Genomic DNA, 20,613 nt, shown 5'->3' with positions numbered 1-20,613 from the left:
GCTGATCTCAAGACCAGTTCAGCTTCACACTCCAATCCTCTGAACAATGTTACAAATGGATTCCACGTTTTCAAGAAATTCCCAAGATTAACTACAAATCTGATGAGTGAGAACAAACATTTTGAATAATGGCCTATTTTTGACCTGGACCTAATGATTTATGCATTCAAGGCTGAAAGTTTCCCCTTCTGGTTAAAGAACAAAAAGGAAACATGTAAATGAAGGCACAGGAGGAGTTCTGTGGGGAGCAGTACTGGCAGCATGGCCAGCTCTGCATGCTGAGCTAAATGGAGCTCAAAGTCTAATATGAGCCAGTGGGCAATGTCAAAGGGAACAAGAGGAAAAACAGAAGTAAACAATGATGAAAACTATATGTTCTGTATTTCCCAACATGCCTGTCAAAACAATTGCATAAATTGAACCATTTTGGTAGCAAGAAATCTGATGCAGTTATACAGATGGCTTGATTGCTGGCTTTGCCAAGCCTGCTCTCAGCCCAAGGAGAGCAACATGCAGCTCAGTGTTATGCTGAGGTAATGTCAGTCTCACAGAAAGTTGCTCTCACTTGCTTTTCCTCCTCCCAATTGCCAGGTGCCTTTGGAAACCCACTTACTGAACTCTGAAATGCTCTCTTAGTGCCATCATTCAAATTATGTATTGTCTTTACCAGACTGTACCTAGTGCCCTTCCAATACTCTGTTTAGCAATTGTAATGCAGCACTATAATGGACATCCAGTCAGCCCTGTCAGATTAATCCAATTGAATCATTTTCTGCAAAAATGAAGAATAATATACAGTACAGAAATGGGTCTGACATTGGGAATTGCACTCTTTAAACCTAAATGTCAGTTTAATCCCCAGTAAAATCTCAAGTAAGGTAGAGTTCAATCCACCTAAAATTTGCTTAGATCAGAACACAGGCAGTGATGGCCAGTTTGCCCATTTTAAAGAGTGATGAGTACTACAATAAAATTGCAAGGCATTTCTCTGCAGACTGAAAGTTGCCTGGATGCTTAACTACAGCATGCTCCCAGCAGTATCCCTAAGTGTATTTTCTGGGCAGGTAAATGCCACTCACACCCAGCCTCTTTTGCTGCCCAAACTCGAGCACAGTGCCATGGCCACTCTGTTTATCTCCCCTGGAGAATGTTCAAAAGTTTGGTTACACTTGAGCTCAGCTTGAATAGTATTTAATACACATCTAAATCAGAAAATGAAGCAGAGCTTGAAAACAGCATCTAGGACTTTTGGGGAGGAGATCTTTTATTCCGACTTATGTTGACTTTAAAACCACTTTCAATGCACACATGCTCAAAAAACTAAGTTTGGTCCAGTAACCTTCACTGCTCCTGAGCGCTGCAAATTAAAAGTTAGGTTCTTTTCTGTGCATTATTTCTCTTTCCCTGTTGCTTTTAGACCTGAAGATGAACCACTGGGCCATAAAGAGGATGATGAACAGTGTTATCTCCCACTTGTGGTACAGAGAGCACTCTTCCAGCAGGTGGGAGTTAAAACTGCTCAGACCAACTTCAGTGAGGTCTCTTCCATGTCCTGCTTCACTTTCCAAGGCCCACAGTAATAAGCAGAAGACAGACAGAAGATCCTAGGCACAGTGCCTGTCAGCAGAGCAGCACTAGACATGCTGGATCCCTGAACATCCTACTTGTTTGGCATGTCTCAGTGAAACAGGGAGATATTTTGCAGCCTCGGCTGTCTTCTAAAGTCTTTAAAGATCCCTTCTAATCAGTGGAGGAAAGGAGGTGTCTAACCTCCCTGTGTGGGTATGTCTTCACCTGTCTCTCAAGAAGCTCAATGATGTGAAATGAAGTGGATGACATCCTTGGGGAACATGTGCAGCATCCAGCAGTTTGGTACCTAAATGAGGCAGGCTGGCTCTAAATTCTGAAATAACCACATTTCAGCTTTACACCTAGAAATGTGCCTTAAAGGGAAAAGATATTAAACACATGGGTAACAAGACACATATCCAAAGCTCTTGAAAACAGAAGCTGAATGGATGAAATCTGTTGAAGAATTTAATTTCAGTAATCAATTTTTATTAAACAATGGGAGCTACACACAAATTATGCCCTGCAGGCCAAAGTGTTGGTTTAGAATTGGAAGAGTCTTTCTCATTTGGTGCTTTATCCCACAGGTGCACATGTTAGAAAAAAAAAAAAAAAAGTCTACCAGAAGAGCTGTCTGGATGGTTTCACCAAAGATCCCTGGCTTCTTGGGGTAGTACTTTACTGTAGGATCTAATCTGAATTTTGATCTGAAAAACATAATTTTGTTGGTCCTGCCTACCACTATATGTATTCCGAGGGTTTATATTTAAGATTTTTTAATAGTCATTCTGTTAGTGGACACAAATAGGAATTTCTTTTACACTGAAGATTTTTTTAGTACTGATCTGAGAACTGAGAGTCTTTTTTTTGCTCTACTCTTTTAAAATACTGAATTTTAAGAAATAATAATTCCATAGTTTAAAATAATTATGTAAGGACATTCCACCTGGCCATTTCTCAGTAACATCTTAGTTTTGATTGACATCAAATCAGCTTCCTGTCACTGACTGAGCAACAGTCTATAACAGTATCACTTTCTTAATATGCAGCATAGTCTCGTTAGTACTGAAGATAAAAAGCTAAACCTAAAAAAGAAAAATCAAAGTTCAGAAATATGAGTCTGGAATACCATATGGAATGCATTAGAGAGTCAAATAAGGAGTCTGTCTTTAGGATGAATAATGTTGAGGCTGCTAACACCATTTGGCAGCAGTATGGACATTGACTGGTGCAGGCAAAATCCCTGCTGGTGGGAAGCTGGGAGGAGCAGCCTGGCCAGCTCCAGCCAAGCTGCCACCTCCCTCCGTGCCTGGAAAAGAGCAGGAATGTTTGTCAGGGGGCTGAGGCTGAGTGACAAGGCTCTGAGGAGTGTGAAGGTATTTCAGAGCTTCTGTAAAATGACTTATAGGTTGCTAGGAACTGTCTATTTGCTTATCACTTGCTCTAATGAATACAAAATTTTAAATCCAGTAAGGGGGACTGTTGGAACAGGCGACTTCAGCATTTTTAACCACCCACCTTCACAGGCCAGCATCAGGTTTGGTTTCTTTTTCTTTGGTTCTTTCCCATCCTCTCTCCCCTCTCAGTGCACTGCTTGGCAGGGAGAAGTGGTGGAGCCAGAATATCAGGACTTGGACTTTGCCTGTCCATGGGCAAGGGGCTGGTGCACACCAGCCATGACTGCTTTGCCTGCTAAAAGCAGCCAAGAGAAAAGGATAAAGAGCAAGAAAACAATTTCCAGTTCCTGGTGCTGGGAACAAGGAGTGAGAAGAGCCATGCTGAAGGAAGCACGTTCCCAGCAGTGCATGCTAACCACAGACTCTGAGCCAGTTCTCAGCAGCAGCCACCAGCACAAGACTGGAGGTTATTTTAGTCCACTCAGACATGCTACTGCCTGATTTTCTAAAATACCACTAAATGCAGGATAGCCCAAAAGAAAGTGCTATGAAATAAAGTCCAAGATAATTCTGGAAAAATTCTGAGGGAGGGCAAGAAAAGTGATCAGCTGAGATCTGCCTCTGTAAGAACCACCTAAGGATCCATCTATTCTGAGAGAAACAGTGCTTTAACAAAAAATATTAGGTTTTTTTTTGTTTGTTTGGGGTTTTTTGTTGGTATTTGTTGGTTTTTTGGTTTGTGTTTTGTTTTTTGGTTTTGGTTTGGTTTGGTTTTTTGTTTTTTGGCTTGGGCACTGTTGTGTTTACACAGCTAATAATGAAGAAAGAAAGATGAAAAGACATTTAAAGAGTTACTCAGTAGCAGTATTCAAAAAATAGCATTTCCTCAGTTCCCTGAAGGAAAACTTAAACAGTGAAAGGGCTTCTATGAAATTACCATTATTCAGGCACTTGCCCAAAACCAAGACAAAATGTAGGAAAACACAGATATTCTATCCCAGGAGTACTAGGAACACCAGACCAAATAAATGAGAATATTATACATGAAAAAAATCAGTCTAACTGATTCATACTCTGACTCCAGAAGTCAGGAATGGTGCCACGTTTTCCTTACATGATCCTCATGAAGCACATGAACCTTGTGTTTAAAAGTAACATCAGCCAAGCACTTTCCATGTGCCACATGTGCATTGTAGCCTAGGCAAGAACAGACATCAGAAGGGAATTCCTCTTGCCTTATACCCTGCAGCAAGAGTATTCCTTCTGAAAGTAAATAAGATTATGGTTATAATTCTACAGACAATTAGTTAATGTGATTATGTACCTGCTTAACAATTACTAAAAATCTCTCTTTAAAAAAAATCTCCTCCTGAATTCTTTACCTCAGTGATACAATATTAGACTAGTTTGTATTTTGGAAATGTAGGGAAATGGGTTTTCAAGATTTGCATGCTTTCTTTTAAATTTTCAAGTCTGAAAATATGTGCCACCATATGAAGAGAAGGAGTCAAGTATATAGATACAGCAAATCTTCAAATTTTGCACAGCCTCAGAGCACAGACTATGAGGAGTTTAAAGAATACCTTTGCTTTTTCTTTTTTTTTCCCCCCAAAGTACTATTTTTGTTAATGTCTATTATTCTGTTACACTTATTCCAGCTGAATTTCATCTACAATTGTATTCCTTAATCCCTCAATGTATTTAAATCCATCTGGAATTTTTCCTAAATCCTCCATAGTTCTTCCCAACAGAGCCAATTTGCCGATGGGGTATCGCTAATCTCTGTACACGCTGAGGAGCAGCAGCTCATGACAAATCTTTATCTTCTATCTCATAACCAGCCCTTAATCCTCAGTGACACCCTGCCCCTTGCTCTGTGACTCACTCTACCTAAAGTCACCATGAAGAGCATCCCATTTATCTCCTGTTGATTTGAAGGGTAGGAACAACTTGTGGTTTTGCTGTGGCAGCAGCTTTTCTCCTGGGAGAGTCTGATGCAGCTCTGCAGAAGGTGCTGCAGACCTCAGGGTCTTCCATGTGTGGTGCTGCCACAAAGGAGAAGAGAGGGTCCCTGGCACTACCTGCTGGAGGCCCAGGCTCAGTGGGCCTCAGATAAAAATAGCCAGGACTTGAATTGTGTAGCTTAAAATAGTAATTTACCATCAATGTGGTCTCAGTCTGTCATCACAGCCCTTCTCCATCTCAGAGAGGCTGTAAACAACACTAAGGAAACTTTCATTGTGAGGACAGTTTCTTTCAGGTTTCCCTATTTTTTTTTCTTTTTTCTTTTTTTTTCTTTTTTCTTTTTTTTTCTTTTTTCTTTTTTTTTTTCTTTTTTCTTTTTTCTTTTTTCTTTTTTCTTTTTTCTTTTTTCTTTTTTGCTAAGATTAGTAAATATTTTAACAAGTAACATAATGGGAAACTTGGCTACTGATGTATGAAATAGATTGATGAGAAATTCCTTGTGTGCAAATTTCAGTAGTAACTGAGGCATGGGAGAGCTATTGATGATACTGCAATAGACATAGCTCTACAAAAGACATAGCTCTACAAAAGTTCTACTGGAGATTTTCACTCCTCTCTTCCAACTAACTGGTGTCTCCTGGGAATTGGCTTTGTGGCACTTTTTAGTACACCAACACCACTGCTCTGTGATGTGAAAGGTCATTTATCAAGCCTGGCTACTGCCAACATCTGAGCCACACACCTCACAATCCAAAGGAAAGATTTGCCTGAGGAGGGAATAGATGGAGAAGGGTGTCATCTATTCCTACCCCAAGGATGGAGCAAATGCTCCTGCCACCTCAGGCAGCACACAGCTTGTTGGAAATGACAGAGCAAGACAATTGAGATATTAGAGGGGTTCACTGAAGGTCACAGAGGAAGTAAGTGCCATGGCAAGGACTAACGGGAACATTTTTAATACCGAATTTATAGTGCTTTCATTAAATTCTTTCTGAGTCTGCCAAGTCTAAAAAAACCATTTAGACACTGAAATAGTATTTATTTCTCTTTTCTGGAAGTGCCTGTGAGAGTAACTCACCTGATAATCTATAATGAAAGTCCTGGGCACTGATGCTTTAAGTCCATGGTGTTAGAACAGCCTGTCTTGTCTGTCTGAGTCTTGAGTTTTTTGTCCATGGTTCAGTGCAACTTCATACATCTTGAAGTACACATCTCCAGTAAAGACTATGGGAAGCAATGTATTTAATGGATTTTTTTTGTTGTTGTTGTTGTTTGTTTGAACACAATCTGTGTCTTACATTAAGTTAAATAATGATTAATTTTGTAAATGCTTTACATTTATCCAGAATTCATGAGAGCAACCAAATAACTTTGAAGCACAGAGCTATTCACTGGATTGTTTGAGAGCTGCCTGAATTCAGAGCACTGTTATTGTAATCATTTTAAGGACACTGCAATTTTATTGCATTGGGCTGCACTTCCATTTTTTGATGCTTGTTTCCTCAAAGGCTGTATTAGCCATAAAACCTTTTTAAGCTTACTTCTGTTTTGACGGCTCAGCAAATTCCCACTTTCCGTAATTTTTGCCTCTTTTCCCACCATCAGTAAGTGTGAATCTAAACCTCTTAATACAGACAGATTCAAGTCCAGACCAATTTGTAACACAAATAACACTTGCTAAAAATCAATGGCAGTGGTTGGGCTATGAAGGTCAGAGGAGATAACAGCATCCTGGAAACAGGAGAGTGAGAGAGAAGTTGAGAAGGACCAACTCTCTGGAGTTATAATCAAAGTGTGACACTGTGCCAGCCTGTGCTTGCATTACTTCAAACATTCAGTACCTCCAGCTGTGTTAATAGTAACAAATTCATACAGATGCTTTGTTGCCTGCAGAAGCACAGAAATAATGGCAATAATCTGTGCCATGATTGTGCTGCCCTCCCTTTTGAGGCTGAAATGGACCCCACCAAAGTACTCCCTAATGCATTTTGAGCTGAATGCTAGAAACAGCTACAGGGTTCATTTGTCGTGCACCCTGAATCTCTGATGCAAAAAAGCCTTGAAAATTCAAACCTGTTCTTTCATATCAGATTACTTCTTCATACAAATAATTAGTAAATGAGATTGAGGATAAATGATGATACACATTTTAATGTACTTTTGACTTTTTGTTCTTTCCCTTCCTTCATAACTTCCATCTTCCTTCAAGGCAGCATAAAACCCAGACCATTTTATAATGCAAAATGACAAAGAATATTCAACAATACAGTGTTCAAAAAAAGGAGTTGAAGAAACATAAATACTAGTTCATAAAGGGACTAGAGCACCTCCCCTATGAAGACTGAGGAGTTTGGGGCTGTTCAGCCTGGAGAAGGGAAGGTGGTGTGTGGACCTCAAAGCATCCATCCAGAGTCTGAAGGAGGACTGCAGGGAAATCAGAGTGGGCTCTTCATCAGCAAATGTAGTGACAGGAGCAGGGGGAATGGCTTCAAACTAAAAGAGGATAGGTTTAAGTTAGATGTTAGGAGGAGATTCTTTACTGAGATGCTGGCACAGGTTGTCCAAAGAGCTTCTGTTCAAATTTATTCACTCATTTTCTACTTATGAAATTACTTCATTCTAACTTATCATGGTCGAGCATTTATATTTTGTACACATAATGTGAGCTAAGAAAGTGAAAAAAAAACCCAAACAAACAACCAAAAACAAAGCATGAAAATTAAATTATGACATTTTTACATCTGAGCTTCCCAGGACTGGGTAGAATGGCACTGATGAAAAAGTACTGTCAGATAACAGACTGCACTGTGATTCAGTATGCTGCATTCCCAGGAATGCTGATCTTTGGCTTTCATGTTCTCACTCATTCAAAAGTTTAAAATTCATTACTGTTTCATAATGACCTGAATGGTAATCATCCAAAAAGCACTGTGATATCCTAGAAGAACTGACCATATGTCATTGTGAGATATTTCAGCATCTCAGGGTTTTAACGACTCCCACTGTTTACAAAAACAAAGCACAGCCCCCAGCCCCATCCTTGGTTTGGTCATTTTTAATGTGCAGTTCTATAGCCTGGACTCAGCAGAGTGACCTGAGCCTGCTCACTGGGAGGTTGTGGAGTACCTGAACCTGCTCTTCCAAAGACCTGGCATGTAAGACCCCAAACACAGGATGCTAAAGCAGCACAGAGGCATGGAAAGAGGAATGAGAGTGTCTGGAAATGTCTGGTGTGAGAAACTGGGCCTGCAGTCATTCCTCTTCAGCTAAGTGAGTAATGCAGTGAGTTCAGCTAGGTGAGTCTGAGGGATCCTTGTGGTGGCACTGAACTCATGGCACACTCCCAAAATTGCCCATTGCATCAGGACCAGAGTGAATCCTTGCCATTACTGCTGTTAGTGCAGAGGACTGGCTGGTTACCAGCTATATCTACTAGACAATTTTCTCTCTATGTTCTTCTAGAGGTAAAAATGCAGAGCTAGTCCCAAAAGAAATGAGAGGAAAACATCTGGGAAAGCAAAGCCCCTCAAGGAGGGGAAGATGGACACTGGGAAGGACTCTCCTCTTGTAAAGTGATCTACATCAGCAGGTGAGAAACACATTCTGTCACAATATATTTCAACAGATTTTGAAAGCACAAAACTAAGGGCAGCTGAAGTAGAATGGATTATCATAATATCTCTGTACATATAACAGATAATAAAAATATACAAAGCTGAACACTCACATAAAAAAGTCTGTATTTATTGCTCTCTGTGACAAAGCCACATTAACTACTTTTCTGTTATTTTCTTGTGGATGAATAGGAAGCATGAAGTATCATTTTCCTATGGGAATACATAATATCAAAATTGAGGCAGTGAAGCAGTAATATGGGAGATATGATCTCTGTCATTTTCTAAGAATCACAAGAAAACTGGAGAATTATAGATGGAAAAAATATTTCATGTCTAGAAAACTCAAGGGACCATGAATAATTATGCATGAAGAGTTGGCAACATAAAATTCTAGAATTATGTGTCTCTACAAGTTCAGGTGCTGAGACACAAAGACCAAGTTGTGCCTACTGGATAATTTCACAGAAAAGGATTTTTCCATGAGTATTATTCAGACAGAGGGTCAAGCTATGTTGTCAGAAGCAAAACCTTTGGCTTTAAAATCAATTATGCACATGTATGGAACTTATTTATTCAAGAGAAGAGTTATATAAGGGAAGTAAAAAATCAGAGATAAAAATTTTGTATTTAACTTCTTTTCTAATGTCAGCAATGCTGTCCTTTGGTGATTTTAACAGACTTCAATAGCAATAGGTTCTCTGGTTTATGTGTGTTTATATTTCCTCTTAGTTTTTAAACTTGTTGTAGAAATTAAGTGAAGAATATGCACAAATCTCTTTCCCTTGATAAAGTGCACTTGTAAGTAGAATAATGATTTCAAAAAAGACTGTGAGATATACAGAGAAGGTCAAATCAGCATTTCTTTTTGAATATATGTATTAAAAGACAGGAAAATTCTGTCATTTTCTAAAAAGAGCTGCAAGGCCTCATGGAATATAAATGTTTAGCTTCTAAGAAACATCAAGATCTTCCAGTAACTGAAAATGATAAAACTTATCAGCCCTGTTTCATTGCTGTAGATATTGTGATTAATTTTTCCTATTTATTTAAATTTAATTTTTAAATGCAATTAAAATGTTTCCACCTGGTAGGGGAAAAATAATGAAGATCATCAAAATACAATTCTTTAATGACCTGCCTAGGAAAACAGAAAACTTGAGGAATAAACCAAGACTTCTGCACAACTCAGCTTCAGGGTCCTAACCTGAATACTATCCTGAGGAAAGTAATCATTATATGCAAAGCAGTATCATTTATCACATTTGTAAAGGGGGAGAAATAATATCAAGCATTTGCAATTAACCCAACCCTTCAGCACGTTAAATGGGTCAGACTAATCATATTCCATAGCAATTTTACACTATGAACACAAGACCCATTTTTTCCCCAGCACCTGAGCTGAATAGCAGCTACCTCCAATGAAATGCAGAGCCATGCATGCAGGATCCAATTTGGTTAATGTGTTGTGAACAGATCTACAACCTATACAATTTTCCATAGACAGTCTGGAATTGAGAGCTAACATATGACAAAACATGAACTATCCAGGAAATGCATAATACAACAATGCCAGAAGTTGGCTCACAAGCTAAGAGAGCTGCCATGAGCTGTCTGTGATCTAGTATTTGTATGAAAAACTTCAAGCACAAGCCTTCTGATAAATCACCAAACAGGATGGGTTGCTCAGCATTAGGTGTTCAAGCATGGCTTCAGACAAGCATGACTTGATTTTGAAGCTTGAAAGACTGTGATAGGCAGTAGAAAGAGACAAAATTTCAAACTAGGATTTTTCTCATCATTTAAGCCTAGCTACTCAATCTCATATTTAAGAAATTGCACGCCAGCTTGGCTATTTAAACTGCTGAGCATGCAGCAGCTTACATTTAGATTTACTGGAGGTGGTAAGAACTACATGTTCTGGAAAGTCAGGCTTTGAGTTTCCTCATGAGACACTCAGGAGACTAAACACTGTGTAAATGTTTTGATTGTGGGATCTAGGCCCTCATTTTAGAGCAAACACTGCCAAACAAATGGGAGAATTGGCATGCTTTTAAGCAAAAAAAAAGTAGTTTAGCAAATGTGAAGAACTAGAATTTCAGAAAATAGATAGACTCCAAAGGCAAGACTTCTCTGATTAGAGAGCTCACATAGATTATCCCAACTCTAACAGAAGTACTTTATAACTATGGCAAAAGTAGAATAAAAATGAAATTAACATCTCATAGATTACTTTTTAAAAATAAGATACTTTAGTATTTTAGAGTTAAAATTAATAAAACACTTCAAAGCAATTACACTGAGAAAGAAAAAAACCTTACACAAATATTCCAGTGATAGAATAGCAGTTTTTTGAAAGAGAAGAGAGTAAACAAAGTAAATCACCAATTTGATTGGTTTCTCAGAATAATAAAGTACTGAAGCAGCACAGTGGAGGATTTGCTGGACAATTTTCTACACTGAAAGGGTCAATTCATTCCAAAGCTTAGCACTGATGGATAATATGGATTGGTATAGATTGCAGTGCTGCAACCATCTGAAAGGTCACTTGACAAACACAGCAGGAGGCACCTACTGTTCTTGCCATTGACAATCATACTGCCATTTTGACAAGCCTTTAAAGAATCACAAATCTTTACTTCAAGTATAAGATGGAAATGTTTATCTTTTGTATGTGGCATGATTAAATGCTGGCACCTTCTTAGCATTTCATGGAGTTCACTGCAGCATTGCTATACCTCCTTGGATCATACCTGCAAAACCTCAGAAGCTAATAGGGAATGGGTGTCCCCAAAAATGTCAGCTATAGCACTGAGCAGAATCATAGGACCACAGAACTATTTAGGTTGGGAAACAATTCTAAGATCATTGATTCTCACTGTTAACCCAGCACTACCAAGTCCACCATTAAATTGTGTCCCAAAATGACACATGTACATGGCTTTTAAATACCTCCAGGGATGGTGACTTCCCAGGCCAGCCTGTTTCAAAGCTTTCTGTGAAGTTTTTCCCAATATGCAATTTGAACATCCCCTGGTGCAAGTTGAGGCCTTTTCTCTGCAGAGCCTTCCTGTCCTCCAGATTAACACTTCCTCCTGACTTAGTTTCCACCTGAAAACTGACTGAGGACACACTTGAGCCCTTTATCCAGATCATCAGCAAAGATATTAAACAGAACTGCCCTCAGTACTGAGCCCTGTGGCTGCCAGAGTTACAACCCTGGGTGTGACTCCATTCCCCATCACTCTGGTCTGGCCATCCAGCCAGTTAAAAACCATTAAAAATGGAAAAGAAGGTAAATTATATTTGTGCATATGGACTCGTCTAGAACCAAGACTCTTTGGACAAATGACCTTCCCCAGCAAGTTTCATTGAATATTAACAGACATAATTCAGGGAAAGCCCATCAGTACAAGACTAACTAGGAACAAAACCAGGTATGATACAGAGAAGAATCTCCAAGCTGTGAACATTGAAATTCAGAATGTCTCCCATTGCACAGAACTCTGACAATTCTAAACTTTACCACATTTATGAGCCAAATAAGTCTGGAGAGTCAAAGGAGATGGTGTCATAAGGATATTCTTTGGAATAAATGAGTCTTCCAGATTGATATGAGTTACAACAGCTAGGGGAAGTAGGGAAGTAGTGCTGAGCTGGGGAAAAACTGTCTTCTACTACTCTTCACAGCATTCCTAGGCAGGAACAGGGGTGCAGTTAAAGGGTATTGCACCAGTATCTGGTCTGTTTCTAATGTGCATCCACATGCATTTCAGTGCAACACAGTAGAGTAAAAAAAAAGAATCTTCCACAATCCTATTGCCTTCAATCCCATCAATAAGTTTAAGACAGACAAAAGAATCAATACATGCTAAAGAAATTTCTGCCTCTATGATGCTGAACAGTGATTTGTAAGCTCATCCTAGAAATTCCCAATTTCTCACAGAAGAGGAGTCAGGATCACTAATTAAATACAACATTGTTCTACAGAGGGGAAAAGGATGTAAAAGTGCCTACATGGTTCTAAAATCCCAAATACTGTAATGAACTGTGCATCATTAGGTGGCTAAAGTTGCCTTTTTGAAAGTATAATATTAAATGTCAAATTCATTAGTGGCATGACCTGAAATCATTAGGTCTTTCTTTCTAAACTAGCTGCATATGTGATGTTTGGATTCCTATATGTGTTATTTTCAGATCAAAATGAAACCACAGAGAAAATACTGCGCTTTATTATTGTGTGTCATTTTTTGGAAAGAATGACTCAGGCATTGATATTTAGACTACTTTCAAGTCAAATATTTAAAGCTTGCATCCTAACCAAAAGCACACTTACTGACATATTGGAAGGTCATGAGAACATGAGAAGATAGAGAGAGGTCTAAGCAAAGACCTACAAATTTAATGTCTTCTGCAAGGAAGAAAAGGCAACTGTAAGAAAACGGAACTGTTTGCTTGTATTTTCATCAAAGTACTGAACAGGTTCCAAACAGTTTCAGATGTATTAAAAATCAGGCCTGTGGCATTTTCCTCTTGTACATTCATATTTCATTAGGTGCAATGACTTTATCTTTCCCCCAGTTAAAAATGCCATTAAAATTGGCTGTTGTACTTACTCTTTCACTGTCACAATATAGCCATATTCTTCATCCTCAGATGATTTCACTTCAAGTTGTAAGCCTTGTCCTGTGTTTTTCTGAGGCTTTTCATAGGAGTTTCCTTCCTGCATTAAAGCATTCTTAATCCAGTAGCTGCTCTGGCTCAGGTCTTTAGAGTCAGATTCCCCGTTCTTTGCAGTTGTCAGCTCCCTTGAGAAAGTCTCACTTTTTACATTTTCCACACCAGCATTTGTTTCTTCTGAGGAAGAAGGGTCAGTTTCTTCAGATTTCTTAGTTTGTGTCTTTGTAGGTTCTTCAGGAAAAAGGTCTTTATGCATATTTTCAGCTAATGCATTCTCATTCAAGAATCTAATTAGTTTTGCAGTGTTCTCCTGTATTAAAAAATAATATTATTTTTAAAACTAAACACAGGAAGGTTACACTCACCAAACCTGGATATAATTTTTCAAACTCTTATTAATATGGTTGGGTCTACTCATATAACTGCTGAATGGTCATTTTCTTAATTTCTATAAACTTAATTTCTATAGACTATGTTAAGAACATGATATTTATTCAGTAATAATAAAAGAATATTAAATTATGCCACCATATTTTTCCAGTAATTTTCATGTGTCTACGTGTTGACAAAAATGAAACTTTTTTATCAGATAAGTTAATGAAAAGGAGAAAAAATAGAAATGTCCATCAATATGTCTGGGTTGGGCCTGGAAACTCTCATAACTCTTGGGTTTCACAAGTTACAACACCAGAAAAGGAACAGATATTATATGACCAATTCTGTTTCTCTTCCTCATCTCTAGAAATGGTGCCAAACTGCATGTGAGTGATCCAACAAGCTAAACATATGATCACAGAAAACCAAAATCTGTCTAACAAATCAACAATAAGCAAATGAGCCAAAGTCAAAAGAGGTGCTTGGAAAAATTAATTAGGTAGTTTCCTTTCATAACTTTATTGCAGCCAAGCCTTTGGGAGGAAATGATGGCTAATGGGCACTTTGTGCTCTGTATCACAATAAATTCTATTCAAACATTCCCTATTCAAACTGTCACTAAGAAATGTATACATGGGATTCTCTGTAAGTCTGTTGTGACTACAGCACTTCATTCCTTGAAGATTTTCATGTGGGTGTTTAAAGCTCCTGCCACACTGTCCATGTGTGTTTACCCAGAGGGGCTGGAGAGATTTTACTGTGAACACAAAAGGATTTGCCCGTTTATGAGTCTTGCAGTATTAGCTTTTGTTAGAGTACATAGTAGGAGAAGTTTCACACAGTTTTTTAAAATATTCCTTTGACATTTTTTCTGCTCTGTGAAACTGAGACAAAGAAAGATTAATATACCTCAAAAATGGCTAAATATTGGACAGCCATTCATAAGATATGATTCAAAGCTCAAGAGGAATATTGTAAAAGTAATCTGGATTAAAATGCTAATTTTGATGTTACTAGCTAGGGTATGAGATGTAATACTTAGAGTTTTTGAAATATCTCTGATGTTACCTAGAACAAAAAGCCAAAGAACAGGTGGGAAAGAATTTTCAAGAGCACCTCAATGCTCAAAAATTACTGATTTGAGGAACAGCCTGAATTTGTCTGAACTTTGTGAACCTATTATGAATTCTGTCTATTTAAAAATTAGAGAAAGAGAAAAAAAAGGACTTGATTTTGCTTTTTGAACATCAAAACTCATTTTGGTTAAGGTTTAAATAAATGCTCATTTAATATTTCAATGCATCGACAACAACAACATGTCTATGTGTGGTATTGAATCATAGTCACACAAAACTTAGAACAATTCTTATATTTCAGTGAGTTTGTCTTTCACTGCACAGAAACCTGATGTTCTGAGATGGAACAGTTGTTTTGTTAAAATACTGGTACTCTACCTCTTTATCTGTTCTCACACTGGCTTCATGCACTCCATTGTCTGTAGGATATGAAAAGCACAAATATATAGTTATGAAGGGCAAACATCATATACAAAGCAAAGACTTCTCATAGGCTGCTTTTTAGCAGTGGCCTTTTTATGTGATTTAGACATCAAAGCTGGAAGGGTAGAGTAAGGAGCACTGTATAATTTGTTATTGTTATTCTAACCCCACTTTGATAGCAAATTAATGCTAGATCAATAAAAGAGTACTTCAAGAACTAATGTAATAGTGTAATTTTGCTAATTAAGTGTCAAATCATCATATCAGTTTACCAATACCTGAGAAAAAAAAAAAAAAGAAATAAAATGGCTCTAGCTTGCTGAATGGACACTTATGGTAAAGGAAAAGGAAATATATATTTCCCTCATACGTACTTTGGTGGAAGAAAATTATATATTTCAATAGATATTATTCACCAAAATCATGTTACAGTTTAACTACAGTGATAATATTCAGTCACATCCTTAACCTCAGTCAAATAACACTGGCTTTTTGCTTTATGAACTGAATGTCATTCACCTTTCTCAGCATGATTCAAGATAAATCCTCAAGTTTGCTCCTTTTAATTTACAAAATAATCTGGCAATCAGAATAACCAGAATATCCCCAACTAGTAAGGATTTCAGTATATCACCATGAAAACAGACAGTTAAAATAATTTTTCATGACTACAGTATATACATTTCTAAATGTATACATTCCTAAAATAGAAGCTAGATGAGCAGTAACTTATGTTTCACTGTGGTATCCACTCATTAATGGCAATTATTGCAGCTCCTGAATCTGCATCACCAGGAAAATATGTGTGCAGACAGAAACAAATAACCATAATAACTCTTCTTATTCCTTAAGAAGAAAAGAGAACAAGTGGGTTTGTACCTGTACTTGCCACATATTTTCTTCTGCAAGTAACTGTGGCATGTTAAAAAATGGTTATCTGTAAAACATATATTTTTCTCTGCATATTTTGAAATACATCTTGTAATATAATAATTTCCATTATAATTTTGTGTAAACATTTCATTTTCAAGAACACGAAATTAGACCACACAGCATAAAGCAATGTGTATGTTTATCTTGCTTGTGAAGCTTGAAGACAAAGCCTTCATAAACAGATTTTATTTTTTGGCAAGTGAAAAAGTAAAAAGCTGCAAAAAGGAAACAACAATCTAAAATTTCACAGCCTTTCAGGAAATACAGAAACTTTCCCTTCTCACTTCTTTAAAATGGATTTTAGAAGTCTAGCACTAAGGTGAAGCAATAGAGGAAAATCAGGGTAGCTGTCTTTTGCTGTACTTAACTTCTAAAATAAATACCTGGGATATTAATATTGTTTTCCATTAATCCAGTCTGAAGCTCTGCCCTTCCTTGAGCATCTCCTTTTTTCATTTGTGCCTCTGTTTTGTCTTCTTTAGTTTTTCCAGCATTTTTTTCTGTTTCTTCCTGAATGTCAGCACTTTGAATTGCAGTGGCAATAGTATCAGCGATTTCATCCAGTTCTGTTGAGCTGAGATTCTCCACATTCACTTGATGTTTCTCCAGGTCCTTCAATACATTTTTAATCAGTGTCTCTGGATCACAAAACAACATAAGCACATGATTTAGCTGTGTACATTAAACACATATGCTTATATATTTAATTCTTCCTAAAAGATAGCTTTCCCTTCATGGAGTTATCTGCTTTTTAAAGGAAGGCACACTCATTCATGCTGCACTCCTGAGAAAACACAGCATTCTTAAAGAATGTTAAAGTTTGTGATGAGGTGAATCTGTGCCAGGACAGGGGGATGTCTGCTATTTTAACCCAGCAAGTTCTCCTAGAGAGAGAACATGAAATTATCACTTTTTCTTTTCAAGAAGAAAATTCTTTTCTAATTTAAATTGACTCAAAATACTGAAGACAAGTGTTAAAGTAGCCTAACTTTTTTTTTTAGCTGCAAAGCAGTACAAACATTACTGTTTCCTAGAGATCAGTTTTCTTTGGTGACTTGCTTTCACAAGATAAGTAGCTATACAGAGTTCTGGGGGAAAATGAGAGTCAGATATTTTGTCTTTCAATCAAAAAGCTCCTCATCAATTAGAAGTGGGTATAAATATATATCCATTACATAACTGGTTATGTAAAGGATGAAATTTCTAAATGGGATTAATTTCCCTTGAAACACATATAATTTTTCAAACCTATATATACAGAGACAGATGATATAGATAGATTTAGATATAGATGATACAGAGATATCTATATACATATAGATATAAATTATAGATATAGAACTTGTTTTGGTTTGCCAGCTATGAATGTTTTACCAGTCACAGTGAGAAAAAAACAACAAAACAAAACAGCAAAACACCTTTGATGTGATAAAAGTTTTGAAGATGAGGAAATTCAAGGGCAATGGATATTAAAGGTGAGTCAGAAGATGGAGCATAACATCTCCCCAGAGAAGGCACTTTTCTGACTGCATATGTTGCATCTCTACTCCACTATCAGCCTGTAGAACTCTGCAAAATTCAGCCTAATGTCCCCTGGAGTATGAGACATTAAATGCAGTGTGCTTATTGTAGCACACCAAAACCATTTCCAATCATGCCTCTGTTCTGCTCATTCATGTTGGTAAGAAATTTAACATATTTATGTATATGCATGCAAGCAAGAAAGCTTTCACATAGTATTGTGTAGGAAGAGGAAAATAAGGGCTGCTTTCAAATCTCTGTTGAATGTATGAATTTACATATAAGCAGTTTGAAGGTGCCATCCAACCTTTTTTCTCAATAGTAACATTCTCCATATTAAGCTCAGTGGTTGGACAGGTTTGTCATCTGTAAGCAAGACTTTGGGACCATGCTGTCAGCTTTCAGGCTCACATAAAAGTGAATTAAAAAGTAGGAAAAGAGGGGGAAACAATGTCATAAGGGCTAAAATAAAGGAATTTTCTTTTTCCTCACAGCAGGGAAGAAATACATAGAGACTAGGAAAGAAGTAAAAGTATTTAACAGACTTCTGCTTCAGGTAAGAGGCAGTGGAACATCTGTGATTTTTGCAGGGAGACAAGCATCAAGGATTATTTTTCATTGGGAATAAGAGGCCAAGACCTTGGACACATCTGTCATTTTTTGGACCCTTCAGTTTTAACTGAAGAGCTCACCATCAGCATCTCACCATCAGCATCTCACCATCAGCTTCCCAATTCCATATCAAGGCAAAGCTTAATTTTCCCTGACCTGGCCCAAAATTCACCAACCAAAATAATGCAATTTTCCCTTAAATAATTAGTCCATAAAAAGCAAAAGAACCTAAACAGCTTAAATAATAGGTTTACTGTGAGCCTGAGAAAGTGTAGACGTGTGGGGAAGGTGGTTTTTTGATGTACTTTCTTTTCCAGGTAAAAAGGAAACATCTTTCCGATAATCCACCATGATATTATTACATTCAACTAATCTACTGATAGAATTCAGTAACATAAAATACAAGCTAATCTTGAAAAACGTGACCTTTTGAAATTTCCTTTAAAAAACATAGTTTTTTACACTTAATTGTGACTATCAATAACAAAAGACAGGTTATATCTGTGATTTTTCTTCAAACTGACAGCTGACAAAGACCTTGGTACCATACTGGGATAGCAGAGTGCTTTGTACAGGAAAGCAAATGTTCAGAAAAGTGAATCAAAGATGTAAACTCAATCCGTGCCAAACTCTCTGGGCCAAGATATGTGGAGGCAGCAAAATTAATACTGAAGCTTAGCTTTTTGCAAAGTTTCCTTTCATTTTATTGTATCCATCCCCTGTTTTGAATTTAATAATACAGGAAAAGCATGGTGACCAAAAGCATGGTGACCAAATGCTTTAGTTTAGAAAGGTAATTTACAAGTGCAAATTAATCCAAACTGCAATAAAATTTTTCGATGCACTTGATCAACATGAGTTCAAGATGCTTTTTCAAAAAAAACCTAGCAGAGAGGTGGACAGGGTGTTAAAAATAGCAGCAATGCATAAAACTAAGTAGGAAGAAAACAGCACTGCTGCATTACCACAGGAGCCTTGTGTCTGCTTAGGTATCATTTCTGATTTTATCTTTTGTAGAACTATTGGACAATATCTTGACAGAAAAGCCTGAATTATTGAAGCAGAGCTAATAAAGTCAGCAATGAAAAGACAGAATATATGTCAGATCCAAATCAAAACTAAAACTTTACAAATAAAACATCATTTGAAGACAAATCTTAAAAGAGAATTATATTTCAGGACATATATAATTAAAAGAGTTATATTAATGTAATACAACTAGATTTTTATTTATTTCATTTGATTTACAGCCAGCTGTCTAGACCAACTACTGAGCTACTCAACAATATGCAGGCAATGTAGCCTTGTCATTTCCATTCCATTTTTGCCACACTAACGTTTTCTCTTTACCTGTATTCTTAGCCCAGTCTTATCCCTCCAGTCCATTTTCAGACTCATCTATAACATCCATTGCCAACAAGAATGCAGTCTTAAACAAATGGGAATAAGGGAACAGGGCAAGGAACAACACAAAAAAAGAATGGCCACAGACCTTATTCCAGATAATACTGACAGGCTCACTGCAAGTTCTTCTGGCTCACTAAAACCTCAAAATTATATAGAGCAGCCTCCTGCTCCTCTAATACTGGCATTCCTGCCCTGGTCATTGCCACCTGGGCACAGTTCATCAAACAGAGTTCTAAATATTGCATTGACATGAGTAAAGCTTTGGCATTATATCTACTTTTACTGAACAGCTACAATGTGACTTAAAATGTCAAGGACCAAAGGCAATTAACCAAAGGCAGTAAGTATGAGGAATGTCAAGTTTTTAGTATCCTAGGAGGCACAGTCAGAGTGTCTGTACTAGACTGGTGAAATGCAGGTCTACACAAAGAATCTTGCTAACTTCACGTGGTTACTGATATGATATTAATCCTTGTCCATGGTAAATATGGATATTTACACTTCTTGTTATGGCACTTGTCCATGTTTGCAATAATTTGTAAATTACTGGATAACACTGATAAACAGATAAATATCATTGCATCTGTTTACAAACACCTTTGGGTAATATGATGAATTTATTAAAATCAGAAAATATTGTTGGAGAAGGACCAAAAAGCAGATGGAGATTGCACTGGCAGAGCATTTAAGCAGCACATGAACTTGAACATGCATTTACCTGCGCACAGCTTTTATAGTCTCCCACTGACTCCCTTCTAAGTAGACTCACCAATGCTCAGTCATGTTTCACAGGACTTGTGCTGCAAACCAGATTTCTCCCTTAGCTACAGCTTTCCAACAGATGAATGCAAACTGCCTTTTATAGTTACCCTGGACTCATAATGGCAGTAAAAGCATGTATGTCCTAGAAGATGTAATTTTTAATATAAGCTCCACCAGTAGAATACCTTAGTAGGTAGGATTAGCCCCTCATACAGGGAAAACAGCTTTTTATTGTACAGCATATAAACGATGCATCATACTCTGCTGGCACAAGAGCCA

The 20,613-nt window shown here is 37.4% G+C and overlaps 1 protein-coding gene across 1 annotated transcript in view; it reads right to left on the bottom strand.

The window, feature by feature from the left end:
- The window catches only part of PTPRN2 (protein tyrosine phosphatase receptor type N2), a 627,414-nt gene that overhangs the window by 367,388 nt on the left and 239,413 nt on the right, over positions 1-20,613 (bottom strand). Inside the window, exons 7-9 of the mRNA XM_056484320.1 lie at positions 16,416-16,670; positions 15,055-15,095; positions 13,162-13,535 (exon numbers count right to left, since the gene is read on the bottom strand). Of these exons, the coding sequence (XP_056340295.1) occupies positions 13,162-13,535; positions 15,055-15,095; positions 16,416-16,670 (670 nt within the window). The remainder of the gene's footprint in view (positions 1-13,161; positions 13,536-15,054; positions 15,096-16,415; positions 16,671-20,613) is intronic.

This window comes from Oenanthe melanoleuca, chromosome 2 (genome assembly GCF_029582105.1).
Source record: "Oenanthe melanoleuca isolate GR-GAL-2019-014 chromosome 2, OMel1.0, whole genome shotgun sequence".
Taxonomy (NCBI): Eukaryota; Metazoa; Chordata; class Aves; order Passeriformes; family Muscicapidae; genus Oenanthe; species Oenanthe melanoleuca.
This window is presented reverse-complemented; position numbering and strand designations above follow the sequence as displayed.